The sequence below is a fragment of the Melanostigma gelatinosum genome (assembly GCF_949748355.1).
Source record: "Melanostigma gelatinosum genome assembly, chromosome: 10".
NCBI classification, from domain to species: Eukaryota; Metazoa; Chordata; class Actinopteri; order Perciformes; family Zoarcidae; genus Melanostigma; species Melanostigma gelatinosum.
In genome coordinates, this window is record NC_136643.1 from 2,856,948 (window position 1) to 2,868,345 (window position 11,398).

At 44.5% G+C, this 11,398-nt stretch overlaps 1 protein-coding gene across 1 annotated transcript in view; it reads left to right on the plus strand.

The window, feature by feature from the left end:
- Positions 1–2,273: 2,273 nt before the first annotated feature.
- klhdc3l (kelch domain containing 3-like) overlaps positions 2,274–11,398 on the plus strand; it is a 12,697-nt gene continuing 3,572 nt past the window's right edge. The window contains exons 1-6 of the mRNA XM_079277504.1: positions 2,274–2,318; positions 8,417–8,584; positions 8,716–8,798; positions 8,908–8,986; positions 10,449–10,492; positions 11,087–11,207. Of these exons, the coding sequence (XP_079133630.1) occupies positions 8,425–8,584; positions 8,716–8,798; positions 8,908–8,986; positions 10,449–10,492; positions 11,087–11,207 (487 nt within the window). The 5' untranslated portion in view covers positions 2,274–2,318; positions 8,417–8,424. The remainder of the gene's footprint in view (positions 2,319–8,416; positions 8,585–8,715; positions 8,799–8,907; positions 8,987–10,448; positions 10,493–11,086; positions 11,208–11,398) is intronic.

Consider the following 11,398-nt stretch of genomic DNA (forward strand, 5'->3'; position numbering starts at 1 on the left):
TTGTACCATAATAATGTGGTAAAATGTTAACATTTATAGGCCACATAGCCCCAATACAAGGTCAGAAACATATTGCTTTTCAACCATAAAATAATCACATTTCTTACAGTTGTTCAAAGTCCAAGCTGTGACAGCAAAAGCAGTCCACAGTCACAAAACTAGCACAATATCCGTGCTGTCATGTGATAAAGAACGTGTCCAGCTGTCCCTGATATAACTGCAACCTCTGTGATTCAGTGATGAGCCACAGATCTCCCCACAGTGAGCACAACCAACACCCTTCCTTTCCCCAACTGGCTCCTCCTCCTCCTCATGAGTGCACTGGAGCTGCCTTCACTTACTGATGGAAATACTGGGATTTCTCACGCTCCCTCGTAACCATGATTGAAAAAAACATGTATCTCCAGATTTTCATGCTACTATGAATAAAGTAAACATTGTAAGCGTGTATTTTATTGGTTTAAGGAACTGGTGAAAAGATTTTTGTCTCATTATGAACACAGGACATGTTTTTTCTGAACAGTGTCTCTTAACGTCCCTGTTCCCGCACCATGGTGTACCCCCACCCACCATGGTGCACCCCCACCCACCGCGGTGCACCCCATCATGGTGCACCCCCACCCACCGCGGTGCACCCCATCATGGTGCACCGCGGTGCACCCCCACAGGTGTTTTTGCCTAATGAGACACCTCGCTGCGACTAGTGCTGCCTTCAAATGGGGTCCTGTTTCAGAAGAGTCCCTATGAACGACATCCACATATTGAACAGTGACTGTGTTCACCTGGTGCCTGCCATGCTGACTCTGCATTGAAACGGTTTGATGATCATTTTCTTTCCTTGAATATAATTTCCTTGAAGTGACAACAACACACACTTCTTTTTGAAGTATCTGCAATATATCATATTGGGTTAAAACAATAACTGAGATGGCCTACTTTAGTAGATTGGATATCTTTTTTTATTTCTATGTTTTTCTTTGTGTTTTAATAATGTATGTTTTCAATGATCTTGAAGTTTAAACAGTTGATAATTAAGAGTAGCGTATCTATCAGGCTCAATTGTGAATTAACAAAAATAAATCGTTGTGGCAGTAGCACGATACTGTATATTTTATATTCATCAGGTTATAGATTGAGCTCTTATATTCTGTGTGAATAACACCTCCAGTTATCTGTGTCTTCATTCACCTCAGCAACAAGCAGCCGATTAGCTTTGCAAACTACAGAGGAAGCACATCGGCTAATCCTGGCACATTAACAATAATTGACTGCATTTGTAACACCCCTGAAATGAATGTAAATAATTATACTCGGTAAGATAAAGTTGCAATTATTTTTATAAATGTTTTTACCAGTCTCAAAAGTTGTCTCAAATGAATGAGTCTTAAAACCCTTCAAGTTGCCATGTGTTCATAAATAACCTCAATAACTGGCACATTCCTCAGGAGATAAGGTGCCAAGAATATATCTTGCCCACACTTTGTACCACTTATTAATACTTCTTACAATCTAAATTACTTAATTATCTAACTTCGTACTTACTTGCTTAGTCCCATTGCTGATAATACAAGCGCATTAGTCGCACTTATGCATCAGAGACATCAGACATCAGACTCCAGAGTCTTATTATCTCATCGCCATCCTGTCTGTGAATCTCATTGTAAGTATTTCATGTCCATGTTCACTTCCTGTGAGCTGATGCAACTCACATTGAAAGGGAATGAAAGACGGCTTCAATGTATTCCCATATATTTGTCCTCAAAACATGGACGCCTTAAATTTGTTTTACTTTGCAGCTACAAGTTGAAAAAACAATTGTCATATTTTCACAAACACTGGTCCGTAATTTATAAACATGTTTTTCCCCTCACAGATTACATCTGAACAGAAACTGTTTCCTACTGAATACGCCAATCTGGTGCATACCTTCTAAATATTTGACTTTAGATAAAGGTAAGGAATTTATCCATCCTAATATTTCTACAAACATATCAACTGGAGATTGATGTGAACTGCTCATTTTGTCAGCTGGCTCCAGACCCCAGTAAATCAATATTATATGATTAACTTGAATTTATTATGATTATTATTATTATTATTATGTATTGGTTATATGTTTACCATGCATTTAGTAAAAAGATTGAAGAATACAAATAAAATAAAATAAAACACTGCAACAGGAAACAAACTTGGACATATCTAAAATGTTTTCAGGACTTTCCAAGATAGAAGTCGCAGTTTACGAGGAGACCCTGAATGCAGCAAAATACCGTTCACAGAGCGACAACAAGCAGACCGCGAGAAGCAGTCAGGACCTCGTAAGTAACTAATTATTCATTACAGCAAGTTTCTTCATACATGAAATGCCTGTCACGCTATTTCATGAGGATAAAAACAATGTGTCACTGACACATAGACTGTCCTGTCTTATCTGCATCGAATGACGTTACTATCTGCAAGGAAGCGCTAGAAAAGTTCATCTCCTTGTTTCCTCTTCAACTTGAACGTTCTGTTACCGTTATTACCCTCACACTGTTTGCGCTTTGACCTGTCAGTAAGGGACACTGACAGAAGTGACCACTATCACCTTGTAACTTACATAACGTTACATTTGATCAAGTAAACGCGTGACGTGTTTGGTTCCTCTGTGGAAACTGAGCCGCAATTTAACGGTTCACATTCCTCCTCAAGTGGTCGGTATGCCGCTGACTAACAGCGACGTAACAGTCCTCCTACAGACTTTACTAGCTATAGTTATATATATATATCTATATATATATATATAGATATATATTATATATATATACATTTAACTCAAGTAAGCTAACGTTATAAAGTTAACTGTGCGTTGAGTGAACTTTCGTTTCAATGTTTCTGAGAGGAAAGCTCCTGGTGTTTGAGGTGTAAACGTGCTGTAATATCTCAGCAAATACGAACATACTTGTGATATTTTAGAAATAAGAACATTAAAGTATGACCATAGAATTTAGAGTAACGTTAAGTAGACGCATGTTTGTTTGTCCGCTAGCTGTTAGCTAACGCTAGCTACTCCCCCCGGTGTGGGAACGTTAGTTCAGTTGAGATGAACCGCCTCAGGAGTCTTCATGCTGCAACATGACTTCTCAGCGGCTCGTCTGGAGTTATTGCCTCCGACTAACACGATGACACATCCCGCTGCGGTCACTGACACCCCGACCTGTCCTCATCATTCACAGCAGCCACACGCAGAGCAGGCAGCGAGTCTCGGTGCAGCATCGCTGCAGACTGTGTGGAGTGAGTACCACAGACCCATGAAGCAGCCCAAAGGGTTGTGGTGAAGACGTGAATAGCATCATGCTAGTAGCCAAATAAAAGTGCAAAGTAATAAAAGATAGCAAAGCTTAACTTCTGAATGAACCCAGCCTCTCTTCCCAATCAAACTGTACTGTGATGAGTGCTGCTGTCTAAAGTATTCAGTGCTGATCAGTTCCTTTATGAAAGTCACTGACAGATATGTGAACATATGTGACATATGTAATGTATGAGGGCACACAACAGCTTCTTCAACATTAGGATTGTTGGACAATTATGTTTATTCAATGCAGTTGATCGCCAGGTTTTACATGAAATATATTATAAATACAAGTGTTGACACTTTATCCACTTCATGCACAGAATGCACAGAATCATACACGTAATATATTTCAATAAAACAACAAACTACGTCCCTCCTCCGTGACTTTGACATTCTAGACGTATTCATTCCTTTCTTCTCTTGCCAGTATTTATTTTAAGTGGAACATTAAACTAGATAGCTATACAGAAAAGTGATTTTGTTTGTCTTCCTGACCACATGGCTGTGTACATAGTCACAATCAGGTGTTTAAACAAGGCAGTGGTGGGTGTGTCATGTCACAACCTCTCAGCCGTCGGTCATGTGACGCTCTGATGAGATCTGTTAGAGGAGCCACGGGTTAGAGGAGCCACGGCGTGAGAGGAGCCACGTAGAGGAGCCACGGCGTTAGAGGAGCCACGTAGAGGAGCCACGGCATTGGAGGAGCCTCTTAGAGGAGCCACGGCGTGAGAGGAGCCACGGTGTTAGAAGAGCCACTTAGAGGAGCCACTTAGAGGAGCCACGGCATTAGAGGAGCCTCTTAGAGGAGCCACGGCGTGAGAGGAGCCACGGCGTTGGAGGAGCCACTTAGAGGAGCCACTTAGAGGAGCCACGGCATTGGAGGAGCCACTTAGAGGAGCCACTTAGAGGAGCCACGGCGTGAGAGGAGCCACGGCGTGAGAGGAGCCACGGCGTGAGAGGAGCCACGCCGTGAGAGGAGCCACGCCGTGAGAGGAGCCACTTAGAGGAGCCACGGCGTTAGAGGAGTCACTTAGAGGAGCCACGTAGAGGAGCCACGGCGTTAGAGGAGCCACTTAGAGGAGCCACGGCATTGGAGGAGCCACTTAGAGGAGCTACGGCGTGAGAGGAGCCACGGCGTTAGAGGAGCCACTTAGAGGAGCCACGGCGTTAGAGGAGCCACTTAGAGGAGCCACGGCGTTAGAGGAGCCACGGCGTGAGAGGAGTCACTTAGAGGAGCCACGGCGTTAGAGGAGCCACTTAGAGGAGCCACTTAGAGGAGCCACGGCGTGAGAGGAGCCACGGCGTGAGAGGAGCCACGGCGTGAGAGGAGCCACGCCGTGAGAGGAGCCACGCCGTGAGAGGAGCCACTTAGAGGAGCCACGGCGTTAGAGGAGTCACTTAGAGGAGCCACGTAGAGGAGCCACGGCGTTAGAGGAGCCACTTAGAGGAGCCACGGCATTGGAGGAGCCACTTAGAGGAGCTACGGCGTGAGAGGAGCCACGGCGTTAGAGGAGCCACTTAGAGGAGCCACGGCGTTAGAGGAGCCACTTAGAGGAGCCACGGCGTTAGAGGAGCCACGGCGTGAGAGGAGTCACTTAGAGGAGCCACGGCGTTAGAGGAGCCACTTAGAGGAGCCACTTAGAGGAGCCACGGCGTGAGAGGAGCCACGGCGTGGGAGGAGCCACTTAGAGGAGCCACGGCATTAGAGGAGCCACTTAGAGGAGCCACGGCGTGAGAGGAGCCACATAGAGGAGCCACGCCGTGAGAGGAGCCACTTAGAGGAGCCACGGCGTTAGAGGAGTCACTTAGAGGAGCCACGTAGAGGAGCCACGGCGTGAGAGGAGCCACTTAGAGGAGCCACGGCGTTAGAGGAGCCACTTAGAGGAGCCACGGCGTTAGAGGAGCCACTTAGAGGAGCCACGTAGAGGAGCCACGGCGTGAGAGGAGCCACGGCGTGAGAGGAGCCACGTAGAGGAGCCACGGCGTTAGAGGAGTCACTTAGAGGAGCCACGTAGAGGAGCCACGGCGTGAGAGGAGTCACTTAGAGGAGCCACTTAGAGGAGCCACGGCGTTAGAGGAGCCACTTAGAGGAGCCACGGCGTTAGAGGAGTCACTTAGAGGAGCCACTTAGAGGAGCCACGGCGTGAGAGGAGCCACGGCGTGAGAGGAGCCACGGCGTTAGAGGAGACACTTAGAGGAGCCACGGCGTGAGAGGAGCCACGGCGTTAGAGGAGCCACTTAGAGGAGCCACGGCGTGGTCACGGTGAAGAGAGGAGAACTTCACAGCAGCTCAAGGCTCCTTCGCTGCAGCAGCTCTCGCTCCTCAGTCCTCGCTCACAGATCCTGTAGAGTGGAAAATCACAGAGAGCTAAAATATTCAATCTTCATGAATATTGTAAAAGGCTGTTGAGGTGAGTCATGGGTTTTGTCAATGAATGTTTCCATTTCTTCCTCAGACAGCCGAGTCAATCCTCGTAAATCACTTGTTGCTTTTTCTTTTTTAAGGTCAAATGCAACAACCCAGAGCAACTGAGTTCAGTTACAGTTGGGTTGTTCAGTGCTTCAGTCATTCATCATCAACACTTAGATGGTTTCAGTTTGTCCTAGTGGAACCATGTAGTACATACTGTATTATTCTAGATCAATATCATTTTAAAGATCAAGAAAATAATCCAAATTATAATAATCATGCCATGTGTGCATGTGGCATTATGGACCCTGTGCTCTGTCAGTGCCATGGGTCAAATAACATCCACAGTCTTTAATGGTTCATATTTTTCAAAGAAATAAACATATCTCCATAAGAGTTAATGAAACAGAAACCCAAAATGTAATTAGTTTATTTCTGTGTAGTTTAGTTTGTTATTAAACGCTGCAGTGCGAAACATAAAGTGACCTTGTCGGAGCCCAAATGTGTATTTAGCCTGTGTTGTTCGGGGATTGGCACACGGCTGTGCTGCTACATCATACTTGTTGACTTGTACGGCAGGACGTCCTGCTTTAGTTGTTCCGGTACAGAAATAGTTTGTCAGTCTTTCAGTTTATTAAACAGCATAAAAGGCATCAGGACACATCACAGTTAAGAGCCTATAGTCATCCTTTGTGGGGCTGATCTGATACCGGTGCTTTGAAAACTAAATCCATGTTTTATTTCATTCTATTTGACAGCTGTATATAACACTACTCACTCTGTGTGGATGTGACATGATTGCTATCAGTGTTGTCTGGCCTGGCTCAGGTTAAATGCCTCGTAAAACACGAGCACATACAGGACGAGCGCTGCAGAACCTTCTTTCTTATCTCTGGTGAGAGTTACGGTAGCGATGGGGCAGGATCTAGAGATTGGGTAATAATAATAATAATACATTGTATTTGTATGCAAAGCTGCTTTACAGGAGGTCTAAAGGTATGAAGGGGCTCGGCTGTGTGGGCTTTGTGATGAGTAGAACTTGAACTGGATTCTTTGTGTATGGGGAGCCAGTGGGGGTTCTGAAGGACCGGGGTGATGTGATCTCTGGTGGAGTTGTGAAGCAGAGAGACGACAACACTCGTATCTGTGATATGATCACAGCGTGTCACAGACTGAAGAAAGTACTCGTCACAGCAGTGGTTTGTGGGTATTATGTCACGGCTATGAACCAAGCGGCAACCTCCCATTCTGAAAAGTGAAGCCAATGCAGAAGTGCCTTAAAGCTGCATTCTCTCTAGTGTCCACCAGGGTGCGACTCCTCTGGTTGTATAGAAGTCTATGAGAAAATGACTACTTCGCTCTTGATTTATTACCTCAGTAAACATTGTAAACATGAGTTTATGTCTCAATCTCTAGTTTCAAGTCCTCTTCAATACAGCATGATGTTCATTTAGTACATTATGGTCCATTTAGAGTCACACAGACCATAAAGCAGGGGATGCTTTAGGGCGGGGCTACACTGTGATTGACAGGTCTCTGCGTCTCTACGTCACTCCTCCGCAGTCCAAATATGGTCACTTCCGCTCACTGGTGGCAAAAAAAACAAGATGGCGACGGCCCTAATCCAAGATTGTGACGGACAAAATGCCAAACTCAAGACCGCAGTCCACAAACCAATGTTTGTGTTTCACACAGTCTGCTATGAACCAATCAGATTGCTTGATTTCAGCTACCCGGTTTATAAAATCAATAATTAAATGTAACTTCTCTTCAAGACCATTGTATCCTTAACTAATTATGTCAAATTATTATTTATATTTAATGTAGCTGAGGTTAGTCCGAGTGTTGATCTGGGGACCAACTTAAATGTAAAAATTTTGATATGAATGCTAAATAAAAGACGATGGAAAAAATTCTGCTAATTTACTTGGTGACCCGAACAAAACCCCCTGCGACCCACCTGGGGGGCTATCGAACTGACTGCCACAAGTGTTGTCAGTAAATTCCATCACCTAAGTGCACATGAGCACAGACCTCTGTCCTCCTACCACCTTGTGCTTCGCATTTTAGCATTCAAATTTCAACTGAGGGTGAAACATGTTGAACTGCGGGTGCGATGCACGCTGTTGCACCCTGGTGGAACCGGGCCTGTCTCCTCTCGCTCGAGGCTCGGTCACACAACCGCCCTGAGGAGAAATCCTCCTGGAAGTTCACCAAAGTTCAACTCCACGTGATGCCAAGATTCATGCTGACCTGCTGCGAGTTCATGTATCGTAACAACAACTCACCAAAAGCCAACGTGCTTCTGGTGACACGGCGCTGCTTGGATTTATAACTGTGATATAATTACTTCTGTTCCTGTTCTATTTTCTCAGCATAATGGTGCTTCATAGAGAGCTGAACTGTACCCATGAGTTTAGTTTACTGACAGGTCAAGCTAATGGGGGCCCATTGGGAAGCTACTTTAACGCTCTGTTGTGCGCTACTTGAATTCAAACAGTCTTTACAGTTGGGATACTGAATTTTCTCACACATTCCAATGAAAATGAAATTTTGAATAATCCCATAAGACTCATACACTGCATGATGTTGTGAAAGTGCTGTGGGTAGATTTCATACAATATTATCATTGCTAAACACTGAAATGTTGCTTCTTTTATATAATGCTCCAGGGCCCGCTATGAGTCAGAGCAGTCCCTGCCTGTGGACCCGGCTCCCCCAGAGCAGCCGGTCCCCGGGTGACCGCTACAAGCACGCCTGCTGCAGCCACGATGGGAGCGTCTACATCCTGGGAGGAAGAGACAGCGGCGGTCTGAGGGACTTCTGGAGGTACAGCGTGGGTAAGGGCCACATACACAGCTGCTGTATAGTGCTTCACTCAATAGCCACACAGAAAGAACACAACAATGTGGGAGAAATCATTTTAGTGATACGTATTAGTGGAAACTAATCTAACTGTGCAATGTTTTAGTTTGTAACGATTGGACAGAGTTGAACTGCACCAGTGAAGCTGCACCAGAAGAGCTCGAGGAACATGCTATGGTGGCTCATGAGGTACAAACCCTTTTTAACTGTAAATGGCGTCAAAGGAATATGAATGATGATATTGTGCTTCTATCTCTGCTTATGTGAGCGATGTGTGTAACGACAGTGATGGTTGCAGGGCTTCCTGTACGTGTTCGGAGGAATGCTGGATTCTGCCTACACGAGGCGGAGATGTCCCCTCTGGGTGTTTGACGTTGGTGAGTCTCTCTGTGTTTCACTACGTGATGCAACTTACGTCTGCCATCGCCTGCAAACACAAAACATGTTGCTGCATGTCGATCGCCGTCCCACAGAACATATTCAGCACGAACACTTCATCAGTGTTGGGGAGACTTGTGCATTTTTCTGGAAATAAACTATTTTTGTTTGAACAAAGAGGTTCAAATCAACTGTAACAACAGAACAATTCAAATGATGCTGACAAATACTAATCATGTCAAAAAGAGTTCCTACTTTTTATGAGTGAGTTAAAATGCCCTATTTACACAACTGTGTGTGTGTGTGTGTGCGTGCGTGCATGCGTGCGTGTGTGTGTGTGTGTGTGTTTTCATGTCTCTGCATGTCTTGTACTTGCACTCATCTGTTTGTGCAGTCAGTATTCCCACCGTGTGTACGTGTTTGTGTTACAATGACACGATGTCCTGCTCACCACCACATTATGCATCTTAAACCCCCATAAGTGCTGCATGTCCAGCTGTAAGAAGAGAACCATATGAACCATATTTCACTTTGGTCCAGAACATTTCCACGTGAGAGGATTCAGTGTCATTGTGACAGACTCTGCTCCAGACTCTCGACCATGTCTATGTAGCAGCGTCCCGCTCATGTGAGGGGAGAACGCGACAGGGACGGATGCAACGGATCGTTATCACCATCAGACGTCACACTTCATCTCTCGCATGAAGTATTTTCTGAAGATCTGTGTTTAAATATCCAAATGAGGCACTGACTTAATGAATATGTTCTCATTTGCATACATTTCAACAACATAAATCTAAACATTGGATGAAGCCAGGTTCAACATTTTGGATTTTCAGTATTTCGATGGAGATTTTGGATTTTGGATCTCTTTCTATCACTCCATAAATCAGAAAATACTGTCACCACCCATATCAAATAGTAATAAAGTAAGACAATGTATTGTATGAATGATGTAGGAACAAAGCCGTCAGAGTCTGAGATGTAACTCATTTAGAGAAAACAACCTTTAAAGATATAGATTATAAAATACAGACACTACATGCAAATATGGTAAAATATATGACTTTCCCAGATAATAACTTACATTAATTAAAGTTTAAATATATAAAGGAGGCATTATCTAAGGGCAACTTTTGGTAAATGTAGGGTAAATCTATGTTTTCACCTTATGTTGAGAAGCTGACATGGGGAGTGTATGTTCATAGATTGTGTTGTATGTTGAAGGGGCAGAGGTCACATCTCTTCTGCTTGTCCACCAAACCTTTATCATTTTTGTTCGCACCAAATATAATTGTGTATACAAGACATACAAACCTTCTTTTCTTTTTCGGGGTCAGGTGACGTGTCCATACATCTCAATGACGTTAACTGACCATCGTTGCGTAACACGTCATTCGTTTGTAGCTTGTGTTTGAACCTGAGCTCGACTTTATTCTTCCTTCGTTGTGTTTGTTTCAGCAAAGCTGAAGTGGGTGCACTGCCAGGGGAAGCCGAGCCCTCAGGTACACAGACTGTGACCATGATTACAAGCAGCAGCACAATACGGAGACAGTCTGCCTTCTGACAATCATCATTTTAAATACAAAGTAAAAGAAGTGCATGTGTTGCACTTGTAGACATATTAGAGAATGTACTGAAGGTCTCTGCTGGTCTGCTCACAGAACGTCTGAATGTTCTCATCACACACGATAACATGATCAGAAAGAAAGGCATCGCATTCCATTGACGAGTCACTTCATGTTCATCTACACAAAGGCCACAGACATGTTTGTATGAACTTCAAATGACTTGTAAATATCACCAGCATCCACTGTACAAAGATGGAATCATTACAAGTTTGGAGGCAATTCAAGTGGCAAGTCAGGGATTTCTGAGCTCAGGTTGTCTTGAAGGCAGCAGGATGTGTTCAGGTGTAGCCTGTGCACATCGACGGACCCCAACAGCCCCGAGAACCACATCACATCTACAGAAGAGAAATACAGAAACATGACGTCAGAATGAAGTATGAAGAGTGAAGATGAGCGTAGTGTCACTGGTGCGTGTAGAACCCGGGGCTTTCTCAGTACTCTAGTATATTTGTGTGTTCATGTGTTCAGACCCAGATGCCAACCAACAGAAAAGCCCACAGCGCTGTGGTGGTGGGCTCTGCCCTGCTGCTGTACGGAGGCTTCGTAGACATGAAAGGATCCTCGCAGGACTTCTGGAGTTTGGACTTCGGTGAGTTTAAAGTTGCTTTTATTCCCATTTTTAAAAAAGCAACTACTGAGTTCACAAATGGGTTGTGCAGCGTTTGCAGCCATTAAACACAAGAGTGTAAAAGTTCTTAAAGGGTGGAAAGACACCACAGCGTGCTCCTCTGCTGCTGCTTTTTAAATGAGGTCATATGCAATAATTTAGTGCAAAAGCAT